The sequence below is a fragment of the Oncorhynchus mykiss genome, chromosome 15, assembly GCF_013265735.2.
Source record: "Oncorhynchus mykiss isolate Arlee chromosome 15, USDA_OmykA_1.1, whole genome shotgun sequence".
Lineage (NCBI taxonomy): Eukaryota > Metazoa > Chordata > Actinopteri > Salmoniformes > Salmonidae > Oncorhynchus > Oncorhynchus mykiss.
The window spans coordinates 6,096,156-6,116,653 of record NC_048579.1 but is presented as its reverse complement, the minus strand read 5'-3'; the positions used below and the strand labels follow the sequence as shown (position 1 = coordinate 6,116,653).

Below are 20,498 nucleotides of genomic sequence, written 5' to 3'. Positions count from 1 at the left end.
ACACAGTGAGGACAACGAGACGCTTCCTTGCAGGCTAGGCTCTCCCCTCAAACAGTGCAGTATCGACAAAATATGATTCAATAATATAGCGGAACTAGATTAAAGGTTGCAATAACAATTCTTTATTTACAATTGTAGTATTCAACATCAAATTGCAAATAGCATCAGCGAAGCCTTATTAGTTGACCACTTGCATATAACTGTGTTTAAACTTCTGCCGGGCATATCTAACTTTTGCATAAAATGCTCAACACTAAAGATTACAAACGTTGACGCGTGAGTGACGGGTGGAACGAACGAACGAACAGTGCGATGTTTTCTGGAGAACAAACACACCTGGGGGAGAAAAACATACATCTCAGAGCAACGCGTAACACTGTAAGCTTACTTTCTCCAGAAAGTTGATAGAATATATTACATATTGCTTAAATATCCCATTGCATCATATTTTTCCTTCTTCCATATAGCAGTCTGACATAACAGTTAGGGGGGGGGGGGGGGTATTTAATTATTCAAATAATACAGCCTTCAACCAATCACAGCTGAGAGAGAGAGAGACCGCTCGTCTCAGCAACTAAGATGTGTTGATCAACGATGCACCCCATTCAATAATGTACATATTCACAATACAAACATGACGCGGATAGCGTTAAAATATACAAGGAGAACAGACAATCTAAGGCAATATGCTAGTTTTTTTTTTTTTGTTGTTAGCATTTCAAGGTTCTTGCATTTTAGCTCTAAGAAAACTGGCAGACAATACAAAAACAGGGGCATTTAAAAAAAATCTCCCAAATGAAAGGTATAGAAGAGGAATTATTTTGTTGTAAATTGATTTATATTCACTGCCTGTATGATATTTTTTTGAGGGGCAGAAGGTTGTTCGCTCCAAGTCCTGATATAAATGTTTAAAAAAAACATTACCTCATGGCTTATATTCATTTCAAAATCTTAACAATCTTTGGAAATTGGCAGAGGGGTGGTGATAAGAGTGATTTCTTTAGAATTGGCTATTCTTAAAAATGTAAGTCAATTCTCAGCAATGACATCCAGCTTTTATCAAAAACTGTGATCGACAGTGACACATCTCGATAAATCGTGATCAATCAATCGTACAGCAAAACAGAGGAAACACAGCGTTTAAATCTCTGAGACAGGCCCCATAACATACATAAGAGTCACTGAATACTAGGAACCCCCGTATGCCTCATACAGACAAAGTGTTACTCAAAAGGGACCGTTAGCCCAAAGTACAGTAATCAGAAATCATCTGAGAGAAGGAGTGTCGATCTCGATCTCGGAGAGAAGGAGTGTCGATCTCGGACCCAGGCCCCGCCCCCCCGCCCAACCCCCCACACACAGGCCCCGCCCCCCCGCCCAACCCCCCACACACAGGCCCCGCCCCCGAGGCCCCGTCCCCGTCCTTTCCTTATAATATAAAAAGGCTAAACTGATCCAGGGTTTTATGAATACGGACCCTGATCTGTGAGCAGCTTTCTCCATCCTGACCCAAACTGTTACCAATAGGGAAATACATAAATAAAAAATAAACATCTAAAAACTGTTCTCAGACCAGGGCTTTTGAGTAACGTCATCCATCAGGTTTGGGCAGTTCCAGAACTAAACAATCCACTGAGAATAGTATTTAATTTTTTTTTTTTTTTTTACAGCTTCCCACAGTGATGGGCTTGTATCCCCAATGGGATCCTATTCCACATGTAGTGCACTACTTTTGACCAAGGTCCATAGGGCTCTATATAAGGGGAAAAAAAGGGTGTCATCTGAATTGCAGCTATTCCAGTCTATTCTGATCTGAGGTCAGCCATGACAATACATTCAGTTTTTTATCTCAGATCCCACATCAAATACACTTTTTTTTAATGCTGTACACACACACACACACACACACACACTACGAGGTGGCGTTGCATGTTTCTCTGAGGTTGATGGACTATCCTACTGTCTGGGCTGCTAATAAACCCTGGGTGGATTCAGCTGTTTGGGGGCCTGTTTCATTGGACACGGACGAAACACAGCTAAGCCCGCCTCTGTCCTTCATCGTCAATGTAATGAAAGGCTGGTAGAATTCATAACCCAATTTACACGGCATGGGATATTTGGCTTGTCCTCCATATTAAAGTCTGGCTTATTATCAGAAGTAATGTCAATATTGCTAGCGTGAGCACCAGGCTGTATGTGCCGTCATGCCAACTCCTTGTCACTAATGGTTATGCCGAGTTGAGTTGACAATGACAACAATGGAGTAAGCAAGAACACAATCGTACGGGACTATGCTGCAACATCTACAGTCAACACCTGTTAGCGGGGCGAGGGAATATGATGTCATTAGGGAATATGATGTCATTATACCCGTTACAGGGGCGAGGGAATATGATGTCATTAGGGAATATGATGTCATTATACCCGTTACAGGGGCGAGGGAATATGATGTCATTAGGGAATATGATGTCATTATACCCGTTACAGGGGCGAGGGAATATGCTGCAACATTTCAGGATTGGTGGAAAGATATAGTTATGAGGTCTGACTGACGCAACAAAGGATCTACAGTGACCATAATATGATGTCATTATACCTGTTAGAGGGGCGAGGGAATACGATGTCATTATACCCGTTACAGTGGCGAGGGAATATGATGTCATTATACCTGTTAGAGGGGAAAGGGAATATGATGTCATTATACCTGTTAGAGGGGCGAGGGAATATGATGTCATTATACCCGTTACAGTGGCGAGGGAATATGATGTCATTAGGGAATATGATGTCATTATACCCGTTACAGTGGCGAGGGAATATGATGTCATTACACCTGTTAGAGGGGCGAGGGAATATGATGTCATTATACCCGTTACAGTGGCGAGGGAATATGATGTCATTATACCCGTTACAGTGGCGAGGGAATATGATGTCATTATACCCGTTAGAGGGGCGAGGGAATATGATGTCATTATACCCGTTACAGTGGCGAGGGAATATGATGTCATTATACCCGTTAGAGGGGCGAGGGAATATGATGTCATTATACCCGTTACAGTGGCGAGGGAATATGATGTCATTATACCCGTTAGAGGGGCGAGGGAATATGATGTCATTATACCCGTTACAGTGGCGAGGGAATATGATGTCATTATACCCGTTACAGGGGCAAGGGAATATGATGTCATTATACACGTTACAGGGGCAAGGGAATATGATGTCATTATACCCGTTACAGGGGCAAGGGAATATGATGTCATTAGGGAATATGATGTCATTATATCCGTTAGAGGGGCAAGGGAATATGATGTCATTAGGGAATATGATGTCATTATACCCGTTAGAGGGGCAAGGGAATATGATGTCATTATACACGTTACAGGGGCAAGGGAATATGATGTCATTAGGGAATATGATGTCATTAGGGAATATGATGTCATTAGGGAATATGATGTCATTATATCCGTTAGAGGGGCAAGGGAATATGATGTCATTAGGGAATATGATGTCATTATACCCGTTAGAGGGGCAAGGGAATATGATGTCATTATACCCGTTACAGGGGCAAGGGAATATGATGTCATTATACCCGTTAGAGGGGCGAGGGAATATGATGTCATTATACCCGTTACAGTGGCGAGGGAATATGATGTCATTATACTTGTTACAGGGGCAAGGGAATATGATGTCATTATACCTGTTAGAGGGGCGAGGGAATATGATGTCATTATACCCGTTACAGTGGCGAGGGAATATGATGTCATTAGGGAATATGATGTCATTAGGGAATATGATGTCATTATACCCGTTACAGTGGCGAGGGAATATGATGTCATTATACCCGTTACAGTGGCGAGGGAATATGATGTCATTAGGGAATATGATGTCATTATACCCGTTAGAGGGGCGAGGGAATATGATGTCATTATACCCGTTAGAGGGGCGAGGGAATATGATGTCTTTATACCCGTTACAGTGGCGAGGGAATATGATGTCATTATACCCGTTAGAGGGGCGAGGGAATATGATGTCATTATACCCGTTACAGTGGCGAGGGAATATGATGTCATTATACCCGTTACAGGGGCAAGGGAATATGATGTCATTATACACGTTACAGGGGCAAGGGAATACGATGTCATTATACCAGTTACAGGGGCAAGGGAATATGATGTCATTAGGGAATATGATGTCATTATATCCGTTAGAGGGGCAAGGGAATATGATGTCATTAGGGAATATGATGTCATTATACCCGTTAGAGGGGCAAGGGAATATGATGTCATTATACCCGTTAGAGGGGCGAGGGAATATGATGTCATTATACCCGTTACAGTGGCGAGGGAATATGATGTCATTATACTTGTTACAGGGGCAAGGGAATATGATGTCATTATATCCCCGTTACAGGGGCGGGGGAATATGATGTCATTATACCCGTTAGAGGGGCGAGGGAATATGATGTCATTATATCCCCGTTACAGGGGCAAGGGAATATGATGTCATTATATCCCCGTTACAGGGGCAAGGGAATATGATGTCATTATATCCCCGTTACAGGGGCGGGGGAATATGATGTCATTATACCCGTTAGAGGGGCGAGGGAATATGATGTCATTATATCCCCGTTACAGGGGCAAGGGAATATGATGTCATTATATCCCCGTTACAGGGGCGGGGGAATATGATGTCATTATACCCGTTAGAGGGGCGAGGGAATATGATGTCATTATACACGTTACAGGGGCGAGGGAATATGATGTCATTATACCCGTTAGAGGGGCGAGGGAATATGATGTCATTATACACGTTACAGGGGCGAGGGAATATGATGTCATTATACCCGTTACAGGGGCAAGGGAATATGATGTCATTATACACGTTACAGGGGCAAGGGAATACGATGTCATTATACCAGTTACAGGGGCAAGGGAATATGATGTCATTAGGGAATATGATGTCATTATATCCGTTAGAGGGGCAAGGGAATATGATGTCATTAGGGAATATGATGTCATTATACCCGTTAGAGGGGCAAGGGAATATGATGTCATTATACCCGTTAGAGGGGCGAGGGAATATGATGTCATTATACCCGTTACAGTGGCGAGGGAATATGATGTCATTATACTTGTTACAGGGGCAAGGGAATATGATGTCATTATATCCCCGTTACAGGGGCGGGGGAATATGATGTCATTATACCCGTTAGAGGGGCGAGGGAATATGATGTCATTATATCCCCGTTACAGGGGCAAGGGAATATGATGTCATTATATCCCCGTTACAGGGGCAAGGGAATATGATGTCATTATATCCCCGTTACAGGGGCGGGGGAATATGATGTCATTATACCCGTTAGAGGGGCGAGGGAATATGATGTCATTATATCCCCGTTACAGGGGCAAGGGAATATGATGTCATTATATCCCCGTTACAGGGGCGGGGGAATATGATGTCATTATACCCGTTAGAGGGGCGAGGGAATATGATGTCATTATACACGTTACAGGGGCGAGGGAATATGATGTCATTATACCCGTTAGAGGGGCGAGGGAATATGATGTCATTATACTTGTTACAGGGGCAAGGGAATATGATGTCATTATATCCCCGTTACAGGGGCGAGGGAATATGATGTCATTATATCCGTTAGAGGGGCGAGGGAATATGATGTCATTATACCCGTTACAGGGGCGAGGGAATATGATGTCATTATACCCGTTACAGGGGCGAGGGAATATGATGTCATTATACCCGTTAGAGGGGCGAGGGAATATGATGTCATTATACCCGTTAGAGGGGCGAGGGAATATGATGTCATTATACTTGTTACAGGGGCAAGGGAATATGATGTCATTATATCCCCGTTACAGGGGCGAGGGAATATGACGTCATTATATCCCCGTTACAGGGGCGAGGGAATATGATGCCAGAGGGCTCTGGTTAAAAGTATGTAGGGCATGGTGTTCCATTTAGGATGCACCCTGTGTGTTAACATGAGGGTGAGTAAGGTCCACCACCACACTCCCTCCTCGTCTACACCCAGCACTGCTGTATCGTCTGTCATGAACGTATCATTTGGATTAAGAGAGATTTAAAAAAATATATATATATATAAACTGCAATAAAAAAGTAGCAGTGTTTTAATTTCCCGACGGACCGCAGAGCATACAATGAAGCCCCCAGGAAAAAATCTGCACAAAAAAAAAACCCCACAAAACGTAAGATTCTGAAGTAATTGTTATTGCTTGTTTAGTACATCACACTGACGGACCAGAGCAGTTTGTCCTGGCTTTCTGTCGTGGTGCTAGCTATACGCTCAAGGCTGAGAAGCAAGCGATAATCTGTACACTGTATACATAGCCCCCACCCCGCCCAGGCATGCCTACCTACCTACACCCTGCATTAGAGCCTGGATAAAGGCTCCTCTCTTGTACCGTATCAACGACAAGGTCAGACTCTAGTCTTCTCAAACAAACACATAAAACGCCGCTCTGCTTTTACAGCAGAGGCAGTCAAGACCAGGTGAAAGAAGAGAAAAGGCCCAAATCAATAGGAAAATCTGTCTGTTAACTGGTACAGTCTGTACAATCTGTCTGTTAACTGGTACAGTCTGTACAATCTGTCTGTCAACTGGTACAGTGTGTACAATCTGTCTGTTAACTGGTACAGTGTGTACAATCTGTCTGTTAACTGGTACAGTATATACAATCTGTCTGTTAACTGGTACAGTGTGTACAATCTGTCTGTTAACTGGTACAGTATGTACAATCTGTCTGTTAATTGGTACAGTATGTACAATCTGTCTGTTAACTGGTACAGTCTGTATAATCTGTCTGTTAACTGGTACAGTCTGTACAATCTGTCTGTTAACTGGTACAGTCTGTACAATCTGTCTGTTAACTGGTACAGTATGTACAATCTGTCTGTCAACTGGTACAGTATGTACAATCTGTCTGTCAACTGGTACAGTATGTACAATCTGTCTCAACTGGTACAGTATGTACAATCTGTCTGTCAATTTGTACAGTATGTACAATCTGTCTGTCAACTGGTACAGTGTGTACAATCTGTCTGTTAACTGGTACAGTCTGTACAATCTGTCTGTTAACTGGTACAGTCTGTACAATCTGTCTCAACTGGTACAGTATGTACAATCTGTCTGTCAATTTGTACAGTATGTACAATCTGTCTGTCAACTGGTACAGTATGTACAATCTGTCTGTTAACTGGTACAGTATGTACAATCTGTCTGTCAACTGGTACAGTATGTACAATCTGTCTGTCAACTGGTACAGTATGTACAATCTGTCTGTCAACTGGTACAGTGTGTACAATCTGTCTGTTAACTGGTACAGTCTGTACAATCTGTCTGTTAACTGGTACAGTCTGTACAATCTGTCTGTCAACTGGTACAGTATGTACAATCTGTCTGTTAACTGGTACAGTCTGTACAATCTGTCTGTTAACTGGTACAGTCTGTACAATCTGTCTGTCAACTGGTACAGTATGTACAATCTGTCTGTCAACTGGTACAGTCTGTACAATCTGTCTGTTAACTGGTACAGTCTGTACAATCTGTCTGTTAACTGGTACAGTCTGTACAATCTGTCTGTCAACTGGTACAGTATGTACAATCTGTCTGTCAACTGGTACAGTCTGTACAATCTGTCTGTTAACTGGTACAGTCTGTACAATCTGTCTGTCAACTGGTACAGTCTGTACAATCTGTACTTGTCTTCAACCACATGATGTAATTCAACAACTTCTGATGAAACTACTGAACCAAAGTCAAATTCGTAATATTTCAATGTGATAGAGTATAGTAGTCTTTCCAGGAAGAGTTTAACCGCCGAGTTTAAAACGACACAAAGTGCCTCTTTTTCCTCACTTTGCCTCGTCTTCTGTTGTTTGCTACGATAATAAAAATAAATCTTAAGATAATTTCAAAAAAATCTAAACAGAAAAATAAAACTTAATTTAATAAACTTATAAACCTCTTGACTAAATTAGTCTAATTATCATACAAAGCATTTATTTCAGTCAAAACAATAATCTGCAGTGTTTAAAAAATAAACAAAAAAACATTTGTCTTTATCCTCCACATCTGTAATCATCATCATCATCATCATCATCATCATCATCATCATCATCATCATCATCAAAACAAAAACAACCAGCAAAAAAGGCAAAACCGGCTGAAATTAGTTGGCTGCTCCGCTCCCTCCGCTGCCCTCCAGAATCCAAACGTAAACATTTTGATGCCATTGCGGAACACGAGAGGAATGTTCTAGAACATCAGAGGGGATCAGGGGGGAAAAAAAAAAAAAGTATAAATTGTTTGAGATGAGATCAGATTACAAAATGGCCACTTGTCCATAGAGAGGAATACATTCATCTGACGAGGATCCCACCGCTGCCACCAGTACTCAGTCAGTCAAACCAGAGGGGGAAGGGCCAACTTAGAGGGGGGAGGGGCGTACAGTCAGTCAACCCAGAGGGGGTGGACCTCCAGGCAGATGGGGAGGGGCCTACAGTCAATCAACCCATAGGGGGAGGGATCTACAATAGAGGGGGAGGGGCCTACAGTAAGTCACACTACGGTGAATGCAGCTGGACAGAGACAGGCTGGCTCACGGGTTCTCCTTTAAGGAGGGGATAGGCGTTTTAGGGTTGCCTCCCTCTTCCCTGTGTAGTGCTTTACTTTCGACCAGGGCCCTATATAGGGAACAGGGTGCCATTTGGAACACGTTAAAAGTCCAACCCATCCCCCCACTCCCCCCTTGAACCCTGGGTGACCCCCCCCCCAGTGGGGATAGATCTGAGGAACACTTTATGCCAGGTGGGTGAAGTCAGAGGTCAGGCTTGGTTGGGCAGAGCTGAGTCAGGGCACTGCCAGGTTCACTCAAAGAGCCGTTGGTAGATTGGTTGGGTGGTTGAAGATGAACCAGCGAACTCATTGGATCCTGGGTGTGATAGCATTAAGGTTCTGGTTGGCTACACGCTCCACCAGGGTCAGCAGTATTTCTGTAAACAGATGAAAACAAAAGAGAGAGAGAGAGTTGTTTCAGATACAGATACACATTTAACATACAGTACCAGTCAAATTGTTCTGACACCTACTCACATTCAAGAGTTTTTCTTTATTTTTTACTATTATCTACATTGTAAACTCAGCAAAAAAAGAAACACCGGTTTTCAGGACCCTGTCTTTCAAAGATAAATCGTAAAAATCCCAAATAACTTCAAAGATCTTCATTGTAAAGGGTTTTAACATGGTCGCCCAACAATTAATGAACATGTACCCGTGGAACAGTCTTTAAGACACTAATAGCTCACATGCTATGAAAACTTAGGACACTAAAGAGGCCTTTCTACTGACTCTATTAAACACCAAAAGAAAGATGCACAGGGTCCCTGCTCATCTGCGTGAACGTGCCTTTGGCATGCTGCAAGGAGGCATAAGGACTGCAATGTCCGTACTGAGAGACGCCTAAGACAGCACTACAGGGAGACAAGACGGACAGCTGATCGTCCTCGCAGTGCCAGACCACGTGTAACAACACCTGCACAGAATCGGTACATCCGAACATCACAGCTGCGGGACAGGTACAGGATGGCAACAACAACTGCCCGAGTTACACCAGGAACGCACAATCCCTCCATCAGTGCTCAGACTGTCCGCAATAGGATGAGAGAAAGTGGACTGAAGGCTTGTAGGCCTGTTGTAAGGCAGGTCCTCACCAGACATCACCGGCAACAACGTTGCCTATGGGCACAAACCCACCGTCCCTGGACCAGACAGGACTGGCAAAAAGTGCTCTTCACTGACCAGTCGCGGTTTTGTCTCACCAGGGGTGATGGTCAGATTTGCGCTTATCGTCGAAGGAATGAGTGTTACACCGAGGCCTGTACTGCGGGATCGATTTGGAGGTGGAGGGTTTGTCATGGTCTGGGGCAGTGTGTCACAGCATCATCGGACTGAGCTTGCTGTCATTTGCAGGCAATCTCAACGCTGCATTACAGTGAAGACATCCTCCTCCCTCATGTGGTGCCTTTCCAGCAGGCTCATCCTGACATTACCCTCCCCCAGAAATGTCCGGGAACTTGTAGGTGCCTTGGTGGAAGAGTGGGGTAACATCTCACAGGAAGAACTGGCAAATATGGTACAGTCCAAGAGGAGGAGATGCACTGCAGTACTTAATGCAGCTGGTGGCCACACCAGATACTGACTGTTACTTTTCATTTTGAACCCCCTTTGTTCAGGGACACATTTTTCCATTTCTGTTAGTCACATGTCTGTGGAACTTGTTCAGTTTATGTCTCAGTTGTTGAATCTTGTTATGTTCATTCAAATATTTACACATGGTAACTTTGCTGAAAATAAACGCAGTTGACAGTTGAGAGGACGTTTTCTTTTTTTTGCTGAGATTAGAATAATAGTGAAGACATCAAAACTATGGAATAACACATATGGAATCATGTAGTAACCAAAAAAGTGCTAAACAAATATATTTTACATTTATATTATATATTGCTTATTAGTTTACTCCAATTGGGGGAGGGGTGGTAGGGTTTGAGGGGGAATAATACAGGAAAACATATTCATTACACCATCACCTCCATTACACCATCACCTCCATTACATCATCACCCCCATTACATCATCACCCCCATTACACCATCACCCCCATTACACCATCACCTCCAGTACACCATTACACCATCACCTCCATTACACCATCACCCCCATTACATCATCACCTCCATTACATCATCACCTCCATTACATCATCACCTCCATTACATCATCACCTCCAGTACACCATTACACCATCACCTCCACAACACCATCACCTCCACTACACCATCACCTCCACTACACCATCACCTCCACTACACCATCACCTCCACTACACCATCACCTCCACTACACCATCACCTCCATTACACCATCACCTCCACAACACCATCACCTCCACTACACCATCACCTCCATTACATCATCACCTCCATTACACCATCACCTCCATTACACCATCACCTCCATTACACCATCACCCCCATTACACCATCACCTCCATTACACCATCACCTCCATTACACCAGGAGGATCAAACCGAAGCAGAGCAGGGACATGTTCCTTAATGTAATCAGAGAAGGGAAATCCAAGGGATTTAAATCAGTTAAAAAAATAAAAATTGACAGAGAGGAATCCACATTCAAAAATTAATTAAAAAAATCATTTAAATAACATCAGGATCACTATAGGTCTAATTTCCAACAAGACATTGAGATGGAATAGTTGTAGATTTAATTTTATTATTCAACAGTTGATTGACGATTCCCGAAGTAGGAGAGTAGTAACATTTGTTCTTATAGTTTTTGTGATTTGTGAGAAACTTTATATTCAACTAGTTTGAGACCAGATGTGAGAACATTCTGGTAAGCAGACTCCACTTCGGCCTGATTATAAAACATTTTCCCATGAAATATCATAATTATTCAAAGAATTTGTAAAGATATTATCAATAAGGATGTCAGATGAACTGGCTACTCTTGCGGCAGGGTAGCCTAGTGGTTAGAGTGTAGAGGTGGCAGGTAGCCTAGTGGTTAGAGTGTAGAGGAGGTAGGTAGTCTAGTGGTTAGAGTGTAGAGGGGGCAGGGTAGCCTAGTGGTTAGAGTGTAGAGGTGGCAGGTAGCCTAGTGGTTAGAGTGTAGAGGAGGTAGGTAGTCTAGTGGTTAGAGTGTAGAGGGGGCAGGGTAGCCTAGTGGTTAGAGTGTAGAGGGGGCAGGGTAGCCTAGTGGTTAGAGTGTAGAGGGGGCAGGGTAGCCCAGTGGTTAGAGTGTAGAGGCGGCAGGGTAGCCTAGTGGTTAGAGTGTAGAGGCGGCAGGTTAGCCTAGTGCTTAGAGTGTAGAGGCGGCAGGGTAGCCTAGTGGTTAGAGTGTAGAGGCGGCAGGGTAGCCTAGTGGTTAGAGCGTAGAGGCAGCAGGGTAGCCTACTGGTTAGTGCGTTGGACTAGTAACCGGAAGGTTGCAAGTTCAAACCCCCGAGCTGACATGGTACAAATCTGTCGTTCTGCCCCTGAACAAGCAGTTAACCCACTGTTCCTAGGCCGTCATTGAAAATAAGAATTTGTTCTTAACTGACTTGCCTAGTTAAATAAAGGTTAAAAAAAAAAAAAAAAAAATAGATGAGTGAATACAGATAGTTGGAGCATAAACAAAAACACAATGTCAGATGGGGGTAAACCCCAGCCATCTACCCAGAGATACTACAGTAACATCCCGGGTAAACCCCAGCCATCTACCCAGAGATACTACAGTAACATCCAGGGTAAACCCCAGCCATCTACCCAGAGATACTACAGTAACATCCAGGGTAAACCCCAGCCATCTACCCAGAGATACTACAGTAACATCCAGGGTAAACCCCAGCCATCTACCCAGAGATACTACAGTAACATCCAGGGTAAACCCCAGCCATCTATCCAGAGATACTACAGTAACATCCAGGGTAAACCCCAGCCATCTATCCAGAGATACTACAGTAACATCCAGGGTAAACCCCAGCCATCTACCCAGAGATACTACAGTAACATCCAGGGTAAACCCCAGCCATCTACCCAGAGATACTACAGTAACATCCAGGGTAAACCCCAGCCATCTATCCAGAGATACTACAGTAACATCCAGGGTAAAACCCAGCCATCTACCCAGAGATACTACAGTAACATCCAGGGTAAACCCAGCCATCTATCCAGAGATACTACAGTAACATCCAGGGTAAACCCCAGCCATCTACCCAGAGATACTACAGTAACATCCAGGGTAAACCCCAGCCATCTATCCAGAGATACTACAGTAACATCCAGGGTAAAACCCAGCCATCTACCCAGAGATACTACAGTAACATCCAGGGTAAACCCAGCCATCTATCCAGAGATACTACAGTAACATCCAGGGTAAACCCAGCCATCTACCCAGAGAGACTGTTATACTACAGTAACATCCAGGGTAATCCCCAGCCATCTACCCAGAGAGACTGTTATGCACCTATAGTGTTGAAAACGAGATGGTTCATCAAAAGATTTCATCCTGTAAAATGTCAAATAAATAAATATTAGAATGAGCTATGTCAGGAAAACAGTATACACAGTAAAAACACAGTAAAAACCCCATAGCAAAATGGATAGAATTTAAGGAAATTTGCTTCCGAAGCAGAGTCCAGAATATAAATAATAAATACTAAATGGAAAGTTTATTAGGTACACCCATCTAGTACCAGGTCAGACCCCCCATTGCCTCCAGAACAGCCTGAATTATTTGGGGCATAGAAATGTACCTCTATTGTATCTCAAATGCTCAATAGGTATCAAAAGCGAAGAAAAAAATTCCCACACCAATTCACCACTGCCACCAGCCTGTACCATTGACACCAGGCAGGATATGGGACCATGGACTCATGATGTTTATCCCAAATCCTGACTATGCCGTCAGCATGACGCACCAGGAACCGGAATTTGTCGGACCAGGCAATGTTTTTCCACTCCTCAATTGTCCAGTGTTGGTGATCGCGTTCCAACTGGAGCAGCTTCTTCTTGTTTTTAGCTGATAGGAGTGGAATCCGGTGTGGGCGTCTGCTGCAATAGCCAATCAGTGACCAGGACCAACGAGTTGTGCGTTCCACTGTTGTACTGCGCCATTATTTGCATGTTTGTGGCCGGCCTGTTATAGCTTGCACGTTTTTTCTGCTGTGTCCGCGGGGGCCTGTGTTGTTTCCCTCGAAGTGGAAGAAGATGTTCAGCTTGTCCGGAAGCGAGGCGTCTGTGTCCACAACGTGGCTGGTTTTCCCTTTATAATCTGTTGTCTGGAGTCCCTGCCACATATGTCTTGTGTCTGAGCCATTGAATTGAGACTCTTGTCTCTGTACTGACGTTTTACCACATTGATTGTCTTACGGAGGTCCTAGGTTCTACTGCTTGTACACATTCACATCCCCAGGCAGCTTGCCTCGGTTAAATGTGGTGGTTTGCGTGTTCAGGTTTGCGCGAATGCTGCAATCTATTCACAGTTTCTGGTTTGGATAAGTTCTAATCATCACAGTAGGAACAACATCCTCTGTCCACTTCCTGTTGAACCCAGTCACAACAACATCCTCTGTCCACTTCCTGTTGAACCCAGTCACTACAACAATCTCTGTCCACTTCCTGATGAACCCAGTCACAACAACATCCTCTGTCCACTTCCTGATGAACCCAGTCACAACAACATCCTCTGTCCACTTCCTGATGAGCCCAGTCACAACAACATCCTCTGTCCACTTCCTGATGAACCCAGTCACAACAACATCCTCTGTCCACTTCCCGATGAACCCAGTCACTACAACATCCTCTGTCCACTGTCATGACGTTGCCCTCTTTGGGTACAGCGAGCACCCCAGCCCCCCGCTCTCTGCTTCTACAACCAGACTGCTTTGGTCAGAGTGAGGTTGTAAATTCCTAGGGAAGACCCTGCCTCATGGTCACACAGTATAGAGAGAGAGTGAAGTTTCATAGAGAACAAAGGAATTTCTTCCACCTCACAGAACTTGAGGTCCGAACAACGTTTACGTTCCGGAGAAGGTATAAAAGATCGGTGAAGAATCCAGCTACGAACTGGTCCGTTTGTTACAACTTGGGGAAGCTCATGGGAGACGGTGAGGCCACATTACCATAACGCTGTTTATATAATAGCCTCAGATATGAGGTTTACATCTAATTGTTGTATAAGATGAATGAGTGAGGATGATACTGTTTGTACAATTGTGTAATGTGATTTTGGACTGTTTAATGAAGGGAACTCCAATTCTCTTTTGAGTTGAACTAAATCAGAGGACCGCCCATGAGCCAAGTTAGGGTCAGGCATCCTGGGACAGCCCCTTTTCTGCAACTTCTGAATAAAACCCCAATTTTGAGAAATTCTCAGTAGACCATGTTTCTCTCAATCACGGGAGGACAAAGGTTGCAGACCATTGCTGAATCTTTTAACCATACCACGTTGTTAAACTCTTAGACTATCTATACCGACAGAATAAGAACAAGTCTTTGATATTAATTACTAGTCTGCAGCTAGGAATTCGGTATCATTGAACGTGAAGAACGACAACCGCTGAAACGTCCATTCTATAACAACATGAATGAATGTCACTCTGAACTATCCACTATAACCACGACAGAGTGAGAGAGACAGACAATTCTACAAAAGAAACAAACTTTTCAACAGCGATCAAGACGACACACTGAGTGTAAATATATATATGGATTGCAATTGTTCCCGAATGAGTGCGCATCCAAGTGTAAAGGATTAGCATTTCAATTGTTATAATTATTAACTCTGTAGTGACTTCTTAGTCGACCCCCACTTCCCCTTTTGTCTAACAAGCCGCCATGCCGATTTAGCCCACTAGGGGCACATTCTATCATTTCATGTAACCACATTTACTTTGTTGTTTTGTTTGTTTATGCATTTCTGTGAATTACTTAGTAGTAGTTAGTAAAAAATAAATGATTTAAGACAATTGATATATGGATGACTCATAGTGAAGACTGGGTTCGTGCAGATAACCAACAATTTACGACGTTTGGAATGAGACTAACGTGAGGTAAAATAAATAATTCAATAATCAGAAGACTATTGATCAGATATGAAAATATCTGAAAGGTTATATTGGGAAATTTCAACCTGAATTTTAACCTGAATTGTAATCTGAATATTTTCCTTGGTGCCCCGACTTCCTAGTTAATTACGGTTACATGATTAATCAGTTTAATCGCGTAATACTAATTACAGAGAATCTTTGATAACAACAAAGTCTTCAATTTAATGATAGTAAAGACACGACACCACTTCCTGATGAACCCAGTCACAACAACATCCTCTGTCCACTTCCTGATGAACCCAGTCACAACAACATCCTCTGTCCACTTCCTGATGAACCCAGTCACAACAACATCCTCTGTCCACTTCCTGATGAACCCAGTCACAACAACATCCTCTGTTCACTTCCTGATGAACCCAGTCACAACAACATCCTCTGTCCACTTCCTGATGAACCCAGTCACAACAACATCCTCTGTCCACTTCCTGATGAACCAAGTCACAACAACATCCTCTGTCCACTTCCTGATGAACCCAGTCACAACAACATCCTCTGTCCACTTCCTGATGAACCCAGTCACAACAACATCCTCTGTCCACTTCCTGATGAACCCAGTCACAACAACATCCTCTGTCCACTTCCCGATGAACCCAGTCACAACAACATCCTCTGTCCACTTCCTGATGAACCCAGTCACAACAACATCCTCTGTCCACTTCCTGATGAACCCAGTCACAACAACATCCTCTGTCCACTTCCTGATGAACCCAGTCACAACAACATCCTCTGTCCACTTCCTGATGAACCCAGTCACAACAACATCCTCTGTCCACTTCCCGATGAACCCAGTCACAACAACATCCTCTGTCCACTTCCTGATGAACCCAGTCATCGACCTAGTCCGCATGATCAAAAACAATCCATAAGCTTAGATACTGATTGGTCAGACCAACTTTGAACAGTCCTTACCACGGGTGATTCCTGCTTAAGTTTTTGCCTATAGGTGGGGAGAAGCAGGATGGAGGCGCGGTCAGATTTCATATATTGTCCTCTTTAACGTGAACTCAGGAACTAGTTCTCTTTGTATTCACACTACCCTGGCCTTTGAATGAGGACTCAACTCTTCTGACAGTTAACTTCATCTATTTTTTTATTTATTTAACCTTTATTTGAAAGTCAATATATATAAAAAAAAAAAAAAAAACATTTTTAAAAAAGAGTTCTTAACAGGGCGTGGTTTTTTTTACCCTCGCAGGCAAGTCAGTTAAGAATAAATTCTCATTTACAATGATGGCCTAATGAACAGTCTGCCTTGTTCAGGGGCAGAACAACAGATTTTTACCTTGTCAGCTCGGGGGATTCAATCTAGCAACCTTTCGGCCCAAACCCAAACCCCAAACCTTTTTTTTTTTACAAAGTGCAGGGCAAGCCATTCCATCAGAACGCGTTATCGGACAGCTAGACATACCTACTTTGGAAGCTAATAGATTGCATTTAGCTAAAAGACGAGACAATTGTAAAATCAGAAGATATTAACATGTCAATTTTATTGCTAATAGAATAAATAGCAGATTATATAATGCTGTAAATGAAAATTGTACACCCAATGTAGGCTTCTGCCCCTTCAAGGACCTATAATTGATCTTGTACCCAAAGTTGTGATTCACACCAAATAGAGCATGTTGTTGCCTTCTCATAATGTTCAAACCCCACAATTGAATAAACAGCTCCCTCTTAGCCTATAGATCACATATTGCAAACAAATAATCTGAACTAAAAACTCCACACATATTTTGGAATTTCTGTGCTCATCAAAACAGCACACGCCCCCCCCCCCCCCCCCCCTCTAGTGTGAGGGGTTATGACAGTAGTCTAGTGTGAGGGGTTATATCAGTAGTCTAGTGTGAGGGGTTATAACAGTAGTCTAGTGTGAGGGGTTATAACAGTAGTCTAGTGTGAGGGGTTGTGTCAGTAGTCTAGTGTGAGGGGTTGTGTCAGTAGTCTAGTGTGAGGGGTTGTGTCAGTAGTCTAGTGTGAGGGGTTATGGCAGTAGTCTAGTGTGAGGGGTTATAACAGTAGTCTAGTGTGAGGGGTTATAACAGTAGTCTAGTGTGAGGGGTTATGCCAGTAGTCTAGTGTGAGGGGTTATGTCTAGTGTGAGGGGTTATGACAGTAGTCTAGTGTGAGGGGTTATATCAGTAGTCTAGTGTGAGGGGTTATTACAGTAGTCTAGTGTGAGGGGTTATAACAGTAGTCTAGTGTGAGGGGTTATAACAGTAGTCTAGTGTGAGGGGTTATAACAGTAGTCTAGTGTGAGGGGTTATGTCAGTAGTCTAGTGTGAGGGGTTATTACAGTAGTCTAGTGTGAGGGGTTATATCAGTAGTCTAGTGTGAGGGGTTATATCAGTAGTCTAGTGTGAGGGGTTATATCAGTAGTCTAGTGTGAGGGGTTATAACAGTAGTCTAGTGTGAGGGGTTATGTCAGTAGTCTAGTGTGAGGGGTTATAACAGTAGTCTAGTGTGAGGGGTTATGTCTAGTGTGAGGGGTTATAACAGTAGTCTAGTGTGAGGGGTTATAACAGTAGTCTAGTGTGAGGGGTTATTACAGTAGTCTAGTGTGAGGGGTTATATCAGTAGTCTAGTGTAAGGGGTTATGTCTAGTGTGAAGGGTTATATCAGTAGTCTAGTGTGAGGGGTTATGACAGTAGTCTAGTGTGAGGGGTTATATCAGTAGTCTAGTGTGAGGGGTTATGACAGTAGTCTAGTGTGAGGGGTTATATCAGTAGTCTAGTGTGAGGGGTTATAACAGTAGTCTAGTGTGAGGGGTTATGACAGTAGTCTAGTGTGAGGGGATATAACAGTAGTCTAGTGTGAGGGGATATAACAGTAGTCTAGTGTGAGGGGATATAACAGTAGTCTAGTGTGAGGGGATATAACAGTAGTCTAGTGTGAGGGGTTATAACAGTAGTCTAGTGTGAGGGGTTATAACAGTAGTCTAGTGTGAAAACACCCTTAAACAACAGATTATAGTGTGAAAACACCCTTAAACAACAGATTATATAAAGAACAAACCGACAAAAGAGTGAGTACAACCAATCCCCTCTAATGGTCAACAGTTTGAATAATTGACATGGTTGAAGTGCCAGTGTAATTCCAATAGTGTGGGAATAAATCAAGTGGCACGTACAGCAGTAACTTTAAACGTATAGCAACAGGCTGAAGTGCTCACGAGACAAACTGCAGCTGATTGGTTAAATATTTATACTGGTTCATTAGGTTTAAAAGCAACAACATTACACGCCACCTCTTCACTAGAACGACGAGAAAAAAAGACAGAATGAGAAAAGAGAAATTAAACAACCACAACAATATTGACATCATGCAACGAATGTTGTTGATGACCAGTAATGAAATGCTGACCGGTGCATGGCATGAATGTTGTTCACCAGTAATGAAATGCTGACGGTGCATGGCATGAATGTTGTTCACCCGTAATGAAATGCTGACGGTGCATGGCATGAATGTTGTTCACCCGTAATGAAATGCTGACGGTGCATGGCATGAATGTTGTTCACCCGTAATGAAATGCTGACGGTGCATGGCATGAATGTTGTTCACCAGTAATGAAATGCTGACGGTGCATGACATGAATGTTGTTCACCAGTAATGAAATGCTGACGGTGCATGGCATGAATGTTGTTCACCCGTAATGAAATGCTGACGGTGCATGGCATGAATGTTGTTCACCCGTAATGAAATGCTGACGGTGCATGGCATGAATGTTGTTCACCAGTAATGAAATGCTGACCGGTGCATGGCATGAATGTTGTTCACCCGTAATGAAATGCTGATGGTGCATGGCATGAATGTTGTTCACCAGTAATGAAATGCTGACCGGTGCATGGCATGAATGTTGTTCACCCGTAATGAAATGCTGATGGTGCATGGCATGAATGTTGTTCACCCGTAATGAAATGCTGACCGGTGCATGGCATGAATGTTGTTCACCAGTAATGAAATGCTGATGGTGCATGGCATGAATGTTGTTCACCAGTAATGAAATGCTGATGGTGCATGGCATTTACCCCGACAACATCCACTTACTGTTTGTCTGAGTACACTGGTACAAGGACAACTCTGTGTTCTAAAGGACAGCTCTGTGTTCTAAATGACAGCCCTGTGTTCTAAAGGACAGCCCTGTGTTCTAAAGGACAGCCCTGTGTTCTAAAGGACAGCTCTGCATTCTAAAGGACAGCTCTGCGTTCTAAAGGGCAGCTCTGCGTTCTAAAGGACAGCTCTGCGTTCTAAAGGAAGCTCTGTGTTCTAAAGGAAGCTCTGTGTTCTAAAGGACAGCTCTGCGTTCTAAAGGACAGCTCTGCGTTCTAAAGGACAGCTCTGTGTTCTAAAGGACAGCTCAGTGTTCTAAACACAGCCTGTGTTCTAAAGGACAGCTCTGTGTTCTAAAGGACATCTCTGTGTTCTAAAGGACAGCTCTGTGTTCTAAAGGACAGCTCTGTGTTCTAAAGGACAGCTCTGTGTTCTAAAGGACAGCTCTGTGTTCTAAAGGACAGCTCTGTGTTCTGAAGGACAGCTCTGTGTTCTAAAGGACAGCTCTGTGTTCTAAAGGACAGCTCTGTGTTCTAAAGGACAGCTCTGTGTTCTAAAGGACAGCTCTGTGTTCTAAAGGACAGCTCTGTGTTCTAAAGGACAGCTCTGTGTTCTAAAGGACAGCTCTGTGTTCTAAAGGACAGCTCTGTGTTCTAAAGGACAGCTCTGTGTTCTAAAGGACAGCTCTGTGTTCTAAAGGACAGCTCTGTGTTCTGAAGGACAGCTCTGTGTTCTGAAGGACAGCTCTGTG

The 20,498-nt window shown here is 43.3% G+C and overlaps 2 protein-coding genes across 8 annotated transcripts in view; both read right to left on the bottom strand.

Annotated features, from left to right (window-relative positions):
* Nucleotides 1-1,649: 1,649 nt before the first annotated feature.
* LOC118938937 lies at nt 1,650-4,579 on the bottom strand. The gene is made up of 5 exons (XM_036945600.1): nt 4,556-4,579; nt 3,865-4,359; nt 2,831-2,892; nt 2,587-2,704; nt 1,650-2,450 (listed from the first exon to the last, which is right to left on the bottom strand). Exons 1-5 carry the CDS (start codon nt 4,577-4,579, stop codon nt 2,310-2,312), a joined length of 840 nt encoding a protein of 279 aa, XP_036801495.1. The 3' UTR covers nt 1,650-2,309.
* Nucleotides 4,580-8,804: 4,225 nt separating this feature from the next.
* LOC110489533 (nuclear receptor coactivator 2) overlaps nt 8,805-20,498 on the bottom strand; it is a 193,084-nt gene continuing 181,390 nt past the window's right edge. For 5 of the 7 annotated variants that reach the window (XM_036945677.1, XM_036945681.1, XM_036945682.1 and 2 more), the window contains 2 exons: nt 11,079-11,143; nt 8,805-9,027 (listed from right to left, as the gene is read on the bottom strand). In XM_036945677.1, the coding sequence (XP_036801572.1) occupies nt 11,084-11,143 (60 nt within the window). In that variant the 3' untranslated portion in view covers nt 8,805-9,027; nt 11,079-11,083. The remainder of the gene's footprint in view (nt 9,028-11,078; nt 11,144-20,498) is intronic. The other 2 variants (XM_036945678.1, XM_036945680.1) reach the window with 2 other exon arrangements.